This window comes from Numida meleagris, chromosome 21 (assembly GCF_002078875.1).
Source record: "Numida meleagris isolate 19003 breed g44 Domestic line chromosome 21, NumMel1.0, whole genome shotgun sequence".
In the NCBI taxonomy this organism is placed as follows: domain Eukaryota; kingdom Metazoa; phylum Chordata; class Aves; order Galliformes; family Numididae; genus Numida; species Numida meleagris.
Genome location: NC_034429.1, coordinates 3,066,983 through 3,083,645, shown reverse-complemented (window position 1 = coordinate 3,083,645; position 16,663 = coordinate 3,066,983). Strand labels below are relative to the sequence as shown.

The window sequence follows — 16,663 nt, the reverse complement described above, 5'->3', positions numbered from 1 at the left end:
TCCCTTCCCTCTCCCCTCTTCTCTTTCCCAAGATTAATTTGTATTTTGTTTCCTTTTTAATATCCAAGTTGCTCCAGGGACTGGGAGGCATTATATTCTCAGGCAGCTCATGCATGCTGAATAAAATAGGAACAAGGAGTAAAAAGGACTTTTCCATCTACAGTCTGTGACCTCTGTGAGAACCCCACCTTTAAATACCAATTTGTGTAAGGGAAAGCCAATAAAACATAAATACTTTTACTTGATTAACTCTGGGAAAGCTTGAAACGATTCAGCTGTCCCGTTAGCATGATCCATCCTGCTTTACAGCTGCCCAAATGGGAGAGAACCTCCACTGCTGGGCTCACCCATGTGCAGCACCCAGAGATGTTTGGAGGAAAATGTGTTTTCCTGCAGAAAATTTTGCTTGCAGAAGCCCCTTGTCGGGCCGATGGATTGTTTCCTCCATGCCCAGAGCTGACTCTACCAAACCATCTCTTTCCAACCTTTCCTGGATACCTCCTGTAAGAGGCGACACGTTTTCTGTGCCAGCTTCCATAACTGTTTATTTTCTGCAGCAGTGGTTTGGAAATATCAGCAGAAGTTGTCCCTGTGTCACTGCTCAGCCGGACAGGCAGACACCCCTAGTTAAATCATAATACAGTGCCCAGTTGTAATTAGTGTCACTAATCTAAGTTAGCTAGAAATAATTATAGGTTCAGGATCCACACATGTTTTTAATTTTCTTTTTGAGCTTTTGCTTGTTTTGCATAGAGAAAACTCACAGGTGTTCCAGAGAGAGCCAGTAGCATGGAATTGCAGATGTTCGTGGGTTTAACTGAGCAGTTATAATTGGGTCTTCGAGTTAAATAACAAAAATATCGGACTGCCTACCTCTCCATCCTCCCAGGTGGCTCATGGACAGGAACAAGGGCAAAATCCCTGACAATCTGTGCTTTGGGGCACTTTGTTTTTTTCTCTCTGATGGCCCTGAATTTCTTTTAGCTGCTTGGGTTGGGTGGCAGAGCTTACAGATGGCCCTTGCTGATAGCAGAGGTCCCGCTCCCTGGTTCCATCTTGCTGGTTGAAAAGGAAAGTGATGAAGTTGCTTTGCCCAGATTGGGTGCTCTGGGGCAAAGTTCAGCTGTTGCTCTCTAGGCAAGTCCCAGAGCGATGCTGAAAGATGGAGAAAAAGGGCTTTGTCTGCAGTAAGATGCTGCTTTGTCAGCTCAAAGCTGCTCGTTTGCAGCTAGGAGAAGAAAGAGAAGTAGGAAATAGCAACAGACGTCTGCTCCTGTTTCTGTTCTGTTGTGCATTCAGACATTTATTTTATTTTTTTTAAGAAACAATGGTCTCTGTCCTTACCAGTGCAATGCCTTATACCTACAGGGTTACAGCACAATAACCCAGCGCTTTCTGTACAGAAAGAACAGGCAATTTCATTGCTTCCAATGACCCATGAGCTGTAGCTTGAAGTTGTTACAAGGGGGAACAGCAGAGAGAAGAACAACTTTTTTTTTCTTCCATTTTTCTTTAATCTGATGCTTCATCCATTTTGGTAACACGCTCCTCTGCAATAAAGCCTTCCTTCATACCGCAATACAATAAAATCAGCACTCCCATTAGAAGTCTCTTTACTTCTGGAAAACATGGTGCCCTTGGTGCCAGGGATATTGAATTCATCTATATTCCTGACAGCTTTTTCCATTTTCATTAAGTGGAAGAGGATATTTAGAGCTGAGCTGGAATGGCAGTTGGTTCATTATTCAGAAGAGAGCGAAGGCGCGGGGATGCAGGCTGAGGACGTGGGGCACCTTAATTAAGTTAAATACATCCCCCAGTTCCCCCCAGTGCTGTGTCCCATCAGGAGGAGAGAAGCGGGAGGCAAATTTCCAGCACTGCATCCCCGAACCTGGCTGGTTTTGCAGAATGGGATCCGTTTGGATTAAAGTTATTGTAAACACAAATCTTTTTCCTGAATTACTGTTTGGTTAACGGAGGAAAAATTATGTGCTTGCCTAAAAATGTGTCCCTTCAAAGAGGTTTGCTTTCCTGGTCCCTTCATTCCATCAGTAGTGGGATGTTAATCTGCCCAGTGACCTAATAGAAGTAAATAACACTGGAGCTCGTCATGTGTGTGAATATTATTTTAAAACTTTTTACATCCTTGGGGGCTCTGCTGCTGGATATGGATGAGCACAATCTTATTTCAGCAACGGTTGCTCTGGGCTCTCTCTCGTGTCCATGGGGAGATGTAGCTGCCCCCAAGCACCGTGCATTGCCTCGGCCTTCTGTGTCCCTCCTGCCCACAGGTCCTTGCAGCTCAATTATTCTTTCAGTATCCTTAATCCTATTTCCCAGCAAAGAACCCTAATGGCACTCACTCATTCTTTCTGCAGTTCCCACAGCTGGAGGGAGCCCTGCTGGCCACAGCCACGCAGCAGCCTCCTGCACCACACCTGTTATTTTGGTGATTAATCCTGTTATCAAGGGGATGAAGATCCCTATTGCTTGCCATAATTAGGTGGAGTGCAAAAAGGTCGGGATGCTCTTTGAGGATTGGTGGAGTCAAGCTCAAACTCAGGTTGGGGAGCCGACTTCAAGGGAGGGCTCTATGCTGGGAAAGCAGCCCAATGGATGTGGTTTTCCCCATTTCTTGTTGAGCAATGAGCTGTCAGCCTTGAGGGGATTCCCCCTCTAGATCCAGCTCCAGGCGAATTTGGGGAGGAAAATCCAAGACAAAGTGGTATGGAGGTATCTTCTGTGCAATGTGCACTGCTGGTGGGGCTGGTCGAGCATTTCTCCATCTGTGAAAGGCAAATGGATGAACCCAATGTTGTCTATGTTTGCCTGAGTGCTTTCAGCTCACCAAGTAACACTTGTTGCAGTGTGCTTTTTCCCCTGTGGAATCATAGAATCACCAGGGTAGGAAAAGAGCTACAAGATCATCCAGTCCAACCGTCCACCAATCACCAGTAGTTCTCACTAAAAGGAGTTGGCCTCCTTTCCGTTTGGGAATCCCCAGTGATCCCTGGTTTAAGCTGCATTACATCCCCATTTGTCTTTTCCTTCACGCTCCCACTTTGCAGACTCTTTAATGGATCAGCCTGGACACAGGTCAGCGACCAAAAACTGTTAATTTTTCAGCTCCCAAAGCAACGCACTGCAGTACTGCAGGAGATGCCAGCGGATGGGTGAACAGGTATCATCCCAAAGGAAGCATTGGGTGAAATCAAAGCAGTGGACTCGAATCCCTGGGCTGCTGGAAATGCTTGTCTTCACCTTCCTTAAGATCTAAATTGTACTTTTTTTTTTTCCCTGACAGCCAAGCAGGGAAATAACCCAAGTGGCACCTTGCTTGCGGCGTTATCCTAATTTTAGCCAGAACTCAGACCTGTGCCACTCTCTTTGCAGCGCTGACAGCGACATCCAGCATGTCCCACGGTCAGGGCCAGTGCAGGAAGTCATGAGACAGACACAGCTGTCAGCAAATTCAGCAACACCATTGCTCTGTCAGCTGGCGTTGCTGCATCTCATCCACTCCCATCTCTTACCCAGGTTGGGAAGTTAGGGTGGCAGCCCCTCTAGCACAGAAAGACCTTTGGGGATGGTTTGCATGCCTGGGGTGGCTTTGACATGTGCGTTTTGCAGGTGGCCGGCCTGGTGATGGCGTGGCTGTATTGGCAAAAGCTCAATGAGATTTACTCCCAGCTGGACACCGTGGACTTCAGGATGCTGGAGGTGCGCGATTTCAGCTTCGGGGCAGTGGATCTGAGCGGTGCAGGCTGGTGCTGGTGCTTACCCAAAGAAGGAGGCTACATTCCCGTCAATGCCATGGAGGAGGAAGAGGAAGAAGAGGAGGAAGGCATGTCTGCCGCAGCCAAGAGTGAGGAGCTGGAGGACTGAGAGCAGCGGTGGAAAAGGAAGCCTCGAGCAAAACTCTCTGTGAGGCAGCTGATGCTGAATGTGAAAATATTGCCACCTATTTTCTCAGGTTCAGGAGATACCTTCGGGAGCAGTGCAAAGTAGCACTGGGAGGCTATACCAATGCAGTGCACTGTGTGGGCACATGAGCTCCCAAGGGTCTTTTTACTACCTTGGTGACTTGAAGCATTTGTACATCTTTTTTTTTTTTTTTTTTTAAATTTTTACGCAATAAATGTGACTTCTGTTTTCCAAAGTCACTGGCACTTGCTGCACGCTGGTCGAGTTGCTGGGGAGGGAGAAGCACCACCAGTGCACGCTGGGGTATCTTTATGTTCACATTTAGCCCGACCTCCTGAAGGACAGAGCCGCAGGGAGACCTTACAGCTCACTACAACCACAGAAAGGAGATTGTGGTGAGGGGGTTGGCCTCTGCTCCCAGTTAACAGCAATAGGATGAGAGGTGATGGCCTCAGGTTGTGCCAGGGGAGGTTTGGATTGGAGATGAGGACAAATTTCTTCTCCAAATAAGTGGCTGGGCACTGGCACAGGGTACCCAGGGGCGTGGTGAGGTCACTGTACCTGGAGCTGTTCCAGAATTGTGGGGATGTGGCACAGAGGGATGTGGACAGTGGGCACGGTGGGATGGGTTGGGGTTGGACTTGGGAATCTTAGTGGTTTTTTCCAACCTTAACGATTCCATGATTCTTCCGGAGACCGAATCTAAAGACCAAGTAAGGAGAGGATTTTTCCCTCTTTTAACATTTATTCTTTTACCGCAGCACCTCGGTGATTAAGGCAGCAATTCCCTTCTGTATTGCTCAGGATACAGGAATTAAATATGCTGACTGGGATAAATGGGCCACGCTGGGAATCAGGCTTACAGAAGGAAGCCTGGGGCAGATGAAATGCGAAGATATGAGTGAGTTTTTATCTAAAAAAGCAAAGAGTGAAAGCGTCTGCAGGGCTCCCCCAGTGCTGGCTCAGCTGTAACCCACTGGTGGAAGCTTTACCATCCATCAGCCCGAAGTCAAACACATAGCTCAGATTGTGCAGAGGAGGAGGCATCGATTGGAGAGATGTTTTCTCCTGAGAGGAACCCATGGGCACCCTCAGGGCACTGGTGGCAGCTACATCCATCAAGTGTGCAGAGTCATTTCAAAAGTGAAAATGCAAAGGAAGAACAAAAAGTCTGCTCATAAAAATGGTTGTTTCGACTGTGCCCCCCAGCAAGGGAAAGGCTGGAGTTATTAGATGCCCTTTTTATTAATAAGGGCATTTTGGAAGCCAGGAGCTGAGTTCTTCAACGTGGGCACCCAAGGCACTGACACCGCATACAACTGCTGGGCTCTGTCTCCCTCTTCTGCCTGTTCCGAGGCTTTTTCCTTTATCCAGCTGAGAAACACCCCCCAGCACGAGCCTGATAAGGGCTTTTAGCACAGGTGGTGTCCATACATTGCATTGAAAATAGAGCTGTGAGCCAGCAGGGGGGTTATTGAGTGGTTTTAAAGCAACATGACCAACACTGTGGGACTTCTTGCAGGTGAAGGTCAAAACCTCCAGGTGATCACGATTCTCTAAGGAATAACAGGTGTTCTTCATCCAGGCATCTCACAAGCTCCAGAGGTTTTGCTTTTTTCTTCCTTCCTCCCCCAGTCTCTGGGAGGCACTTAGTAAAACCATTATATACACAAGCTGATGCATTCAGCCTGCTCTTTGGGGCTAATTTCCATGTAATAGTTGGGGAATATTCGTTCCTGTTATTTTTCTCTTTTCTTTATTACTGGACAAGATGCTGCTGTTATCTCTGTGCTGTTTCCTGCCTGGGTAGAGCCTAGGAAGGCTGGGATGCAGCCCCTAGCAGGTCAGGCTTGAGCAGGTTTTCCTACCTGGACTACTGAGGGATGCTTTGTAGCAGGCACTGAGTGATGAGAGAGGTAGCAGATGGCAGTTTGCATGGTGGCTTGGTGCCCTGCTACGCCATTCCCATGTAGCAAAGGGGGAGAAAGCATCCAACAGGCTTGGCTTTGCTTCTGCTGAGACTCCGGATGGTGCCATCGAATGATCTCCCCAGAGGTGAGAGGAAAAATCTTGTTCTCAGACAGCCTTAAAAATACAAATTGTGTTTTCTCTGGGTGCTTGTTGAATGATGGGACTGTCTGCAGCCAGGGGTCTCGCGCTGCTTTGATGCAGGCTTATTGATATCCCTGTTAAAAGGTTGAACAGACACGAGCAAGTCAGGCGTTAAATAAAAGCGGGCAGGCGAGGGAGCGCGTTCCCCCACTCACAAAGCCGAGGGGTTGATTCTCTCAAGCTGAAATTTGCAGATATTTCACGTGTCAAAGGCAAAATGTGGGACGTGTATCAAAAAGGCAAACCCTCTGATGGCACTTGGGCTGGTCCTGGGATCCCCACTGGGTTCAGGAGCTTGCTCCCTGTTGGTAGTGCTTCCCCGCGCATCCCTGAGTAATTTCCTTGTGTTCTTTGCTATCAGCCACGCATGAGGTTGAACAGAGCCAATGAATAAAAGCAGTTCTTCTTCCCAGCCCCCATCAATCAAGGCAAAACTGATGGGAATCAATAATTAAAGAAATAACAATTCACTCAGGAGATGCAGATCATGGATGTTAGGGATCGGCAGCCTAAATATTGTTGCATCCCATCTAGAAACCATCACTGCATACCACCAGCTCTTCATGGCATGAATGTCACAACCTCTCTGAAGGTCTATTTACATCCCATGATGCTTTTCTACTCCGAAAGTCAATCCACATTACCCAAAAATACATTTGAAGCTGGGAGCTACAGAGCTGCTGCCAATGGGCATCGATACGATGCTTGCAGGAGCAGTTTCCTCTCGAGGCAGTCCGGGCTCCTGCACCCACCAGCACCCATCGCTTCCCCTTGCTGAGCACAGCCCCTCCAATTTCTGAGTGCTTCTGGAGAGCCAGAGGTGAGTTTGTTGATGCTAACGTTTGCTTTTCTGGAATTGAAAGCTGGTGGGGGTAGCGTGGTTTAATGGGGGAGAAAACGGTCGCACTCTTCTTTTCTCTCTCCTCTTGCTTCTACAGCACTTCAGGTCATGTTTTCCTACACTTCTACTCTGTGTCATGCTTGGGTTTATATGCAAAGGCTTCTGGGGGAAAATAAAACTGCCTGCGTAAAAAATGAGGTGGAAAACATCCTGCGGCACAGCTTGGATACATCAGCTGTAATCAGTCAGGACCTTCCATTTATCAGCGGATCTAGCAAAGTGTGTTTTTGTTGGGAAAATGAGTTATATTTTTCTGCCAAACAGAGCTGTGGTAGAGCTCTTGTTGGCCAAGATAGGTTGTAAAAAAAAATAATAATAATAATGATAATTCATATTTATTACCAATGTAAACCTAGCAGGAGGGTTGCGTTCCCATCCAAACCCAACACTGCTGCCCTTGGGGGGTGTCCATGGCAATTCATCTGCTAGAAGGTACTAGGTCAATTTTAAAGTAAAATTATTTATATCTGCAGCTGGGTAAGCTTAATGCTGTTTCTCCTGCCAGCATCAGCTTCTTGAATCCCCAAATTTAGCCCCGTAATGTTATTTGCAAGGCCAAGGCTCACAGCTGATGTGTGTTATCCTCCAGTACAGTCAGGTTTGGGGCATGGTTGTCCACCCAGGGGTGTTTACCCCTAAAAATGATTGATTCCTACACCTGAGCAAGAACAGCTGAACTAACGCAGTCAAAAACCCCAAATCTGTTAGATCAAGGGATGTCTTCATGTCTTCAGGTAGCAATTAGCTAAGGCTGGAGCCTGTATTGGTCACAAGGTGGTCTCTGCCTTGGGGTAAAATGGCTCAATAATTCAGCAACTCAAGCAGAGCTGACCTGGCCAGCAGTGGATCCTTCCAGCTGCTTGTGTGCACACCTAGCTTGCTTTTTATTTTAAACCTTTTTGGGGTTGGATTGGGATTTTGCTTCCCTGCAGGAGATGAATAGCAGTGTATTGCCATGGATGCGGGCAGCCAGAGCGGGAGACGCAGAGAGAGCTGCTCTCAAAGTGACTTTGGGAGGCATCGACTGGGCTGCCACTAGTAGTAACCATTCCCCCGTCCAAGTCAAGTGTGAAAGACAATCACTGGAGGTCAGATAATTAGGAGATTAATTAGTGTCCGTGGCAAAATCCAAGTGATCTCGCATAGGGAATAAAACCATGGGTTTGCAGGAAGATATCTGGAAGTGGAGGCATGGGTGCGGCAGAAAATCAGATTGTGCTTAGGACGGGGGAAAGACAAACTCTGCTTCAACTCAACCTCTTTTAGCTGTGCATGTCCCCCCAAAAGTTAAATGGATGTTTGCTCCCCAACCAGCCCCACTGCAACAGCTCTGTTAGCCAAGCGGGTCTCCATCATCATACTGTGAAATCCTTCTAATAATCACTTACACCTTCTTGCCAGGAGCAGGAGGGAAGGATGGAGATGTCACCCCGGTAAAACGTATTTCTGAGCTGTGGGTGCAGAATGAGGCAGGGCTGAGCTTGCTGCTATGGGGGGGAGGGCCAGCACACTGCAGGAAGTGGCAGCCCCCAGTGTGCCCTCAGCCCTCCGGGAAGGTCCCTGTGCTTTTGGCCACATGCAAGAGCTTCCCATAGTGGGGATTACCCTGCAGGTAGCAAAGGGGCTGCTCCCCAGCCCTTCTGACCACCTCTCCCCTTTCTCTGCCCTTGATTCCCCGTTCAGCTCTCGCCACGCGGCAGGACCATGCTGGAGGATGAGGATGGGCTGAGCGAGCGGGGGCTCAGCAGCTCGAGGAGGAGATATGATGATGAAGAAGGTGAGTGACACAGTGAGCATCCCCACTGTACAGCAACAGGAGCTCCCAGAGCTCCCTCCATTCTGGGCTGTGGGTGTTTAGAGCCTGGCAGGAGGAAGGCTTTACAAGCTAGAAATGCTCAGACCTCCTCTTCTGATCCCTTTCTTCCCACCCCAGATTACCACTCCATCTACATCGGGGTGCCGGTGCCCCGGGGATACCGGAGGAAGCGGCGTCGGCGGCGATCTGCCTCCAGCCGGGACAGGACCAGCGAGAGCGAGCGGCACTACGAGCGGCAGGAGCGCTCCGACACCGACGACGGCGGCCACGGCTGCTACGAGAGCGGCAATGACAATGCCAGCAGGACCAGTGAGTTGTCCTCTGGCTTCCTGAGAAAGCAGGAGGGGTTTTGCAGTACGATGTAAATTGGGGTTAAATCACCCTGGTGCGCCCCGCTGCATTTCTTGCCTGGCTTTTGCTTTCGACGCTGTTTTTCCTGATGTCTGAGAGCGGTGCACAGGGCATGAAGCAATATTTGGGGCTGCTTGTGTGATGGGTAGTCTAAAAAGAGATCCTCCTTGCCCTTGGGAGGTTGTATGCAGTGGTACAGCGATATCCTGGGGATGCAAGCATCCAACCCCGTCTCCCAACCCCCATTCCAACCCCAATTCCCCTTCCAGCCCCAACCTTATTCCCATTAGGCTATCACCCAGGACCTTGCCCAATCTCCATAATTTGCCTTATCAAAGATAAATATTTTGCACAGCAAAGCGTTTGTCGATCTCTAGATTTATTAATTTTTTTTTTCCACCGCTCCACAGAAATTTGTGTTTGATTTTAAGTCAAACCAACTGCACTGCTGCCATGCAGTGTAGGTGGGATCTCAGCCATGGCTTTCCCCACAGAGGGAAAAGTTCTCCAGCTTTGTGCATGGGAGCAGAGTTGGTGTTTGCAGCCGGGCAGTGACATATTGCAGCACCACGTCCCCTCCTTTCCACACTACCCTCAACACCCCCGGGTTGGTTTGTGGGGCAAAGCCATTTCATGGAGGGAGAAACACCCCCTCCTCAGCAGCCCTGCTTTCCCCAAAAAGAAAATCGTGCCTTTTTTTTTTTGTTGTTGTTTTCCCCTGAAAAATCTCTTCCCTGAGCTCAGAGGAAACGCTGCAGGTGGTTTTCCCACTTCACTCCAAGTGGAGGGAAAGAAAACCACCTCCCCCAAAGCAACCCCAGACCCGTCCCTGGGTTTTGTTCTCCCGTCCCTCATCCCTCTCCTCCCTCGCCTGGCCCTGCTGCCACACATGCTCCCAAGCGCTCACCTCTCCTGAACGCATCTCGCTTGATTTGGTAACTTCCCGTCATGAGAGCTGAAGGGAGAGGAAAGTGCTTTATATTCTCTATAATCTGCTCCTTAAGCCTGGGAGTTTAACGGGCTTGAGTGGATAAAGGAGGAAGTTTGGGAGGTTTTGTGCCGCGCAAGGAAGGTTTGTTTCGACGGGAAGAAATGGGGGAAAAAAAGGACACTGCTCCAGGTAGGAGCCGGCACCGCGTGCTATTCCTCCTCTGCAGTCACAGCAGAGGGTGTGGGAAGGGAGGAAAGTCCCCATTGCTTTGGGCTTTGCTTCTCCCTGGGGTCACCACGGGGCTGGTGTGAGCCCTGGTGACGCCGATAGCTGGGATGAGCTTGGGGACACCTCGAAATGGAGCGGGGGGGGGACCTCTATCAGCACCTGTCCCAGCTCAGGGATGAAGCACAGACTGTTTGGAAGGAGAAACACCTCCCAGACCTGAGGACAGCTTTAAATGAATGAGAGCAGAGTTTCTGGTCCCATGGGATGTGCACCCCGGTCTGGTGTTGTTTTGGGGGAGGGGGGTGAAGGTCCATTCTGAGCCATGAAACTCAGGGAGAAGGGCATGGTGGAGTGACAGGGAGTGGTTGCAATCCATGGGCAGCACCGCGCTCCCCCTCCCCATGGGATGTCGGCTTATTTTACTGTACCTCTCAATGAGCCCCGAAGGCAGAGTGGGGTTTTTGGTTTGGATAGGCGCTGCTGGCTGAGGTTCTGCTGCTGAATTAAATGTGGGGGTGTGAAGGGCTCTGTGCCCCTGCAGTTGGTGTAGGCACAAATCGGTGCAACTGGTCTGTCCTGTGCAATGACCCACTGAAACCTCGACCCTTTGGTGCGTGTAATCATCCTGTATCATCAGTGTTAATGCTGAGCTAGTCCCACATCTGTGGGCTTGATTTGGATCCACTGCAGCTTGAATCAAAAGTGATTTGCTGGGTGTAAATCAGAAGAGGGAAGCTGTGAGCATCTTCCCACCATAAAAGTTGATTGAGGGAGGTACACATCTACTGTGTGCATGGTGTCTTGTTTCGGTGATATCTTGTGAGCATTAGATGCTGGTTCCAGGTGCCTCTGCAGCACTTTTGCATTTCCCAAATGCAAACCACGTCCTCCAGCACACGGCACCCTCAGGGGATGTTGCTACACAGCCCAGCAGCAAACTGGGAGAGAGGAACAGCAAGATGAGATAAACTCGACCAGCAGCTCCCTGCCCTTCCCACATCCTCTGAAAAGATGGATCAGTGTATCCTCCCAAGCAAATAGCTGGTGATTTCCAGGATTAATTTTGAGGCTGGATCACGTTTGCAGAAGGAGCAAAAATCTGCAGCACGGTGCTGGGCCAGGCGGGTCCTCCAGGTGAACAGATCACAGGGGTTCATCGCACAGCAATGCTTCAGCAGCCGGCTCTTTGTTCGGGTCAGTGGTTTGTGGGAGGTTCAGCAGCTCCATGCACGCTGATCCGTGAGGAGCACGTGGTGCTCATCAAGAGACAAGGGTATTGATGGGAATATGGGCAGCGCTGCGAGCAGCGGCCACAAAGCCGTGTTCAGGGGATGGAGCTACACCCCATGCTGATCCATTCCCGGAAAACTGGAAATCCCCTTTCTGTAATGCATCTGGAGATGCCACTTGGAAAGGGCGTTCCCAGCACCTCCCTTTGCTGCAGCACAGCTCGTGGCAGTGTTTAAGGTTTGCGGTGAATTTAGGTTTTGCAGAGAAAACACAAGTTTTATGGGGAGCAGCTGAGGGAACCGGGACTGTTCAGCCTGGAGAAGAGGAGGAGGCTCGAGGGAGACCTCATGGCTCTCTACAAGGCCCTGGAAGGAGGTGGTGGTGAGGGGGGTTGGCCTCTGCTCCCGGTAACAGTGATGGGATGAGAGGTGATGGCCTTAAGTTGCGCCGGTGGGGGTTGGGGGTCAGGATGGATATTAGGGAAAAACTCTCAGAAAGAGCAGCGAGGCACTGGCACAGGGTGCCCAGGGATCTGGTGCGGTCACCGTGCCTGGAGCTGTTCCGGAACCGTGGAGATGTGGCACTGAGGGACGTGGTCAGTGGGCATGGTGGGATGGGCTGGGGTTGGACTTGGGGATCCTAGAGGTCTCTTCCAACCACAATGATTCCCTGAGGGTAAAGATCCTGTAGCCATCCAGGTGTGTAGCCCAGCTCTAAAATCAACAGGAATATTAAGAACCACAAGAATTAACATTATGGAAGTGCAAGGAGGACTTGACAGCAGGGCTTTAGCGCTGGTGGTGTGGCTTAAAGTGTTTAAGCGGTTAAGCAGGCTCAGCTGGAGTGCAAGGGACATCCTATTCTTTCCCAGTGGCCACGACTCGGCCTGCAGCTGATCTGGTGGGGGGACGAGGCAGCGCTCCAGCGGCACCGCGAGCTTGTCCTCTGCTCACGCATGGCAACTTAATGAGCCGTGCACCGTATTACCCGACTTTCTTATTCCTGGGTTTGGGAACAGGAGGATTCCGCTAACAAAGACATTTTCATTGCTGGATTAACTCCTGCCATATTAGGTGAGGGCTAAGACCCAAGATTTTATTAAAAATACACCATTTCCACGGAGCCTGGCGTAGGGCTGATTATCCTCTTATTCAAATAACTGGGCAGCTACGGGGAGAGGAGGAGCGGCCCAAGCCGCCCCGTGTCCATTTGGGTTGAGCACCTCGAAGGCACAAAACTTTTTCCTATCCTAACTGAGAATGGGCTGAGCCGCAGAGATTGGCAGCTGGGTGATTCCCTGCTGCTCTAACAGAGGGAAACGGGAGGCAGGGGGTGTTCTTCCCAACCCAGCCTGCAGTTTGTGGCAAAAGAGGTGGATTTTCCTGCAGAAATGGTAAATTTGGATCGTTCCTCTTGAAAGGGGGGGATGGGAGTTGGAGGGAAAGTGTGCCCAGAGTGCTCGTGCATCATGATGTACGGTGCCAGAGTGTAACAATGTGGATGCGGGTTTGGTTGCTGATGGCAGAGAGCTCTGAACTGGCAAACTCCATGGATGGGAAAAATGCAGGAGATCCCATGGAAATGGGGTGCAGAGTGCTCCTGGGCTGAGAATTTGATTGCATTGCATGTAGGGCTGGTTGCATTCTGCAATTCACAACCTGCACCATGCCCACTAGATAATATATAGGTGTGTACGTATATACAGGTATATATTACCTTCCTGGCTGCTGTGCCCCCTATACTCACCCTTTCCTCCAGCATCCCTTATCTTTAGTGGGCATGGGAGGGATAGGTTGATGGTTGGATTGGATGATAGTGGTCTTTTCCACTCAATTCTCTCTCTTTGCACAGAGATTTTGAGACAGGTTCACTTAGAGATTCCCAACTCTTCAATAACTGCTTGGCACCTTCAACGTTTTGCTCAAAATCCCTCTCTTTTTTTTTCTATTTTTTAACCCTGGCATCCTAAATAAGCCAACAAACCAATCCTCCTTTCTCGCTGGGCTCTTCCAGCAAGGGGTTGGCTTGGGTTCATCTCAGAACAACTCCTTTTTTTTCCCTTCCATCAGTGTCACCGGCTGCTGAACGTCTCCGCTACATCCTGGGTGATGACGATGAGCCTCCCAACCCCACACTCTTCACGGAGATGGACACACTGCAGCACGACGGGGAGGAGATGGAGTGGAAAGAGTCAGCCAGGTGAGGCGAGCCACCCTTCAGGTCAGAAATTCATCGGCAGGAGCCAGCCCCAACTATTCCTAGCTGGACACATCTCCCTGTGCAATGGGGTCAGTGGATAAGCATGGTTTCAGTGAGGTTAGGTTCAGGCCTTTTGGCTTTTGGTCATGCCCAGTCTAGGGAAATGCAGAGAACATGGCATTTTGTGGGTCGTTGCTGAGGACGTAGAGAAGGAAAGGAAGAATTCCCATCTTTCCCACGTCTTCCCCCAGGCTATATCAATCCCAGAGCCGGGGCTTTTCCCATTCCTAGTTACACCTATATATTCCCCTTCTGGCTGCTACACCCCCTCCACTCATCCTTTCCTCCAGCAACCCATATCCCAGGGACTTTGGGACAGGTTTACTTTGAATTTTCCCACTTCTCAGTAACTGGTGTTGGGACGTTCCATGCTTTGCTCAAAACCTTTTTTTTTTTTTTTTTTAACCTAGCCTCCTAAATAGCCCTACGAATCCCCCTTTCTCCTGGTTGCCAGCCCTGCTCTAGAAGCAGCATTGCAGGGATGCTGTTGATAATAGATATTTTCCTCTCCATTTGGCAGGGCTGTGTTAGATTTACACCTCGCCCTGCACCCCAAAAATGCTCAACACGCAAAAATATCCCATCGCATTGGGCTTTTCATCAGGGAGGGCTTGGCGTGGAGGTCTCCAAATTGCTCCCATGAGAATGGAGTTCTCAGTACCCAGCTTTCCTCTCTCCACCGAGGGGCGGTTCAATCTCTTGAGCCGCAGGAGAGCAGCTCCTTGGCACGGCAGTGCTACCTGTGCTTAAACCCCACGGTGGGATTTAGTCCCCGAGAGGGGAAAGAAAGAAATGAGCACAGCAGGCGGGGGTTTTGCTGGAGGTTTTGCAAAGGCATCACGGGGTGCTGCTCCCAGGGCAGAGGAGACGTGCCTCGGGTCCTGACACCATCCAGAGCAGCTCTCACAGCAAGCTGCCGCCCCGCGTGCACGCTAACCCACTTTCAGCAGGAAAACGGGGCAAAAGAGAAAGGAAAACCAACCTAATCGGCTTTGGGTGAGCAACGTGTCTTAGTGGTGCTATGGCTGGGCCAGGGAGAAGCTGGAACTTCCTCCCCATGAAAGCAGTGTTGTTTGGAAGGCTGGAGAAGGGGTTTCTGCAAAGAAATCAGGGTGAGGAGCTTTGAAACCATGCATACAGTGCTGGCCCTAGAGATAAGCTCTGTATTTTCAAGTGGTCTGCATATCTGTCCCCTGCATAGGCCATTCCTGGCACTCCCAGGTGATATTTTGTGGCTGCTTTTGCAACAGAGACTCCTTGCATTTTCTCTTTCCAGCTGCACTTCAGTGCACCTCCTGCGGCTCACGCAGTCCCAGGCTCTTCGTGAGCCATCAGAGATTCCCAGAAGCCCTTCTCCTCCTGCATCCTTTTCATCCTTGCCCTCTGCAGCAGCAGGAATCCAAATCCACCAGTTAAAAGTTGCAAGGTTAAGCCCTGCCAAGACTAATCCATGGAGCCTGAAAACCTCCTTTCAAAAAAAAAAAAAAAAAAAGGAAAAGGCAGCTTGCTTCCCCAAATTGACATCTCGCTGACAGTCCTGTTCCCAGGGAGCTGGAAGAAATCGGCCGCTGCTCCCAGATTTGCTCTGAAGCCTTTGGCTTGTGAAATTAAGGAATGGAGGCAGAAGGGCTTATTGCCAAGGGACAGGAGCTTGCATCCCCTCTCCTCTCCCACCTGAGGGATGAATAGCCCACATCAAAGTTTGAGCATTGCTAAGATGTTCAGAAGACCTTTGCAACGCCGTGGGTTTTTGCATCCCTGCATGCATAGAGATGAAGCTCTGCTGCTCTGTGCAGGTGCAGAGCCCGGCTAAGGCAAGGTCAGCTCCATAGGGAAAATCTTCCCCGTCAGTACCAGGAGTGTCAAATCTGCAGGGCTGAGTGGTGGAGACAAGTGGTTTTGCTCCACTCTGCAACCACACAAGCAGTGACAATGAGGTTGCTGCATTTCTCCATTCTCACCCTGCACAGCGAGCAAACCCTTTGCAGGAGTTGTCAATGGGTTAACTCAGGCTTGTAAGCTGCCTGCAGAAATGCAATTCACTTCTTCCCCTCATACACCAGCCTCGCTCCGGGCTCATTCCCGCCTCTGCCACTTGTCGTTTCAGGTGGATCAAGTTTGAAGAAAAGGTGGAGGAAGGCGGGGAAAGGTGGAGCAAGCCCCACGTGTCCACGCTGTCATTGCACAGCCTGTTTGAGCTGCGGACGTGTCTGCAGACGGGAACAGTGCTCCTGGACCTCGATGGATACTCTTTGCCCCAAATCATAGGTAGGAGTCTGCGGGTACCAGCGACTCGAAGTGAAGATGGCATTGAAAGCTGCGAAATCGGTCCAGTAGGAGTCAATGCCTTTTTAGCTTTCTGGGAGGGGGGAGAAGGTTTTGCAGTGGGGTGACTTTCCCTCGTGTGACGCTTTCAGACGATGTCATTGAGAAGCAGATAGAGGACGGTCTTCTCAAACCTGAGCTGCGGGAAAAGATTAGCTACGTGCTCCTGAGGAAGCACCGCCACCAGACCAAGAAGCCCATCCACCGGTCATTGGCCGACATTGGCAAGTCGGTGTCCTCCAACACAAGTGAGTGCTCGGGATCCCGCCCGCACCCGGTTGCGTCCTTAAATCTTCAGTAAGCAGACCTCAAGAGACACAGAAGCAAAAACCCCAACCATCTGGGGCACAAAACTGCTTAGGGCAGAGGGAAAGACCCCCAAAGTTTTGCCACCTGCTAAGCATGGCAGGTCATGGAAGCTAAAAGCCAAGGAGGTGTCTGCTGAGGTGGACAGCGGCATTGGCGGTCACTTGGCCAGGGGGCAAGCTGCCTACAGACAAATCCAGTCTGCTCCGTCACTGAACCTGCCTATTTCTGAGCCTTTATAAAAGGGGATTTGTTTGTTTTCACGCTAGATTATTTACTT

General features: G+C 50.2%; 2 protein-coding genes across 12 annotated transcripts in view; both read left to right on the top strand.

The window, feature by feature from the left end:
* Nucleotides 1-4,160, top strand: part of LOC110387226 (tetraspanin-15-like) — a 39,659-nt gene extending 35,499 nt beyond the window's left edge. For 4 of the 5 annotated variants that reach the window (XM_021375117.1, XM_021375119.1, XM_021375118.1 and 1 more), the window contains one exon: nt 3,631-4,160. In XM_021375117.1, the coding sequence (XP_021230792.1) occupies nt 3,631-3,885 (255 nt within the window). In that variant the 3' untranslated portion in view covers nt 3,886-4,160. Of the gene's footprint in view, nt 1-1,368; nt 1,602-3,630 lie in introns of those variants that run through there. The other variant, XM_021375120.1, reaches the window with a different exon arrangement.
* Nucleotides 4,303-16,663, top strand: part of SLC4A5 (solute carrier family 4 member 5) — a 29,098-nt gene continuing 16,737 nt past the window's right edge. For 3 of the 7 annotated variants that reach the window (XM_021375112.1, XM_021375113.1, XM_021375107.1), the window contains exons 1-6: nt 4,303-4,637; nt 8,621-8,714; nt 8,871-9,062; nt 13,563-13,692; nt 15,860-16,020; nt 16,170-16,325. In XM_021375112.1, the coding sequence (XP_021230787.1) occupies nt 4,605-4,637; nt 8,621-8,714; nt 8,871-9,062; nt 13,563-13,692; nt 15,860-16,020; nt 16,170-16,325 (766 nt within the window). In that variant the 5' untranslated portion in view covers nt 4,303-4,604. Of the gene's footprint in view, nt 4,638-4,657; nt 6,857-8,620; nt 8,715-8,870; nt 9,063-13,562; nt 13,693-15,859; nt 16,021-16,169; nt 16,326-16,663 lie in introns of those variants that run through there. The other 4 variants (XM_021375111.1, XM_021375110.1, XM_021375109.1 and 1 more) reach the window with 4 other exon arrangements.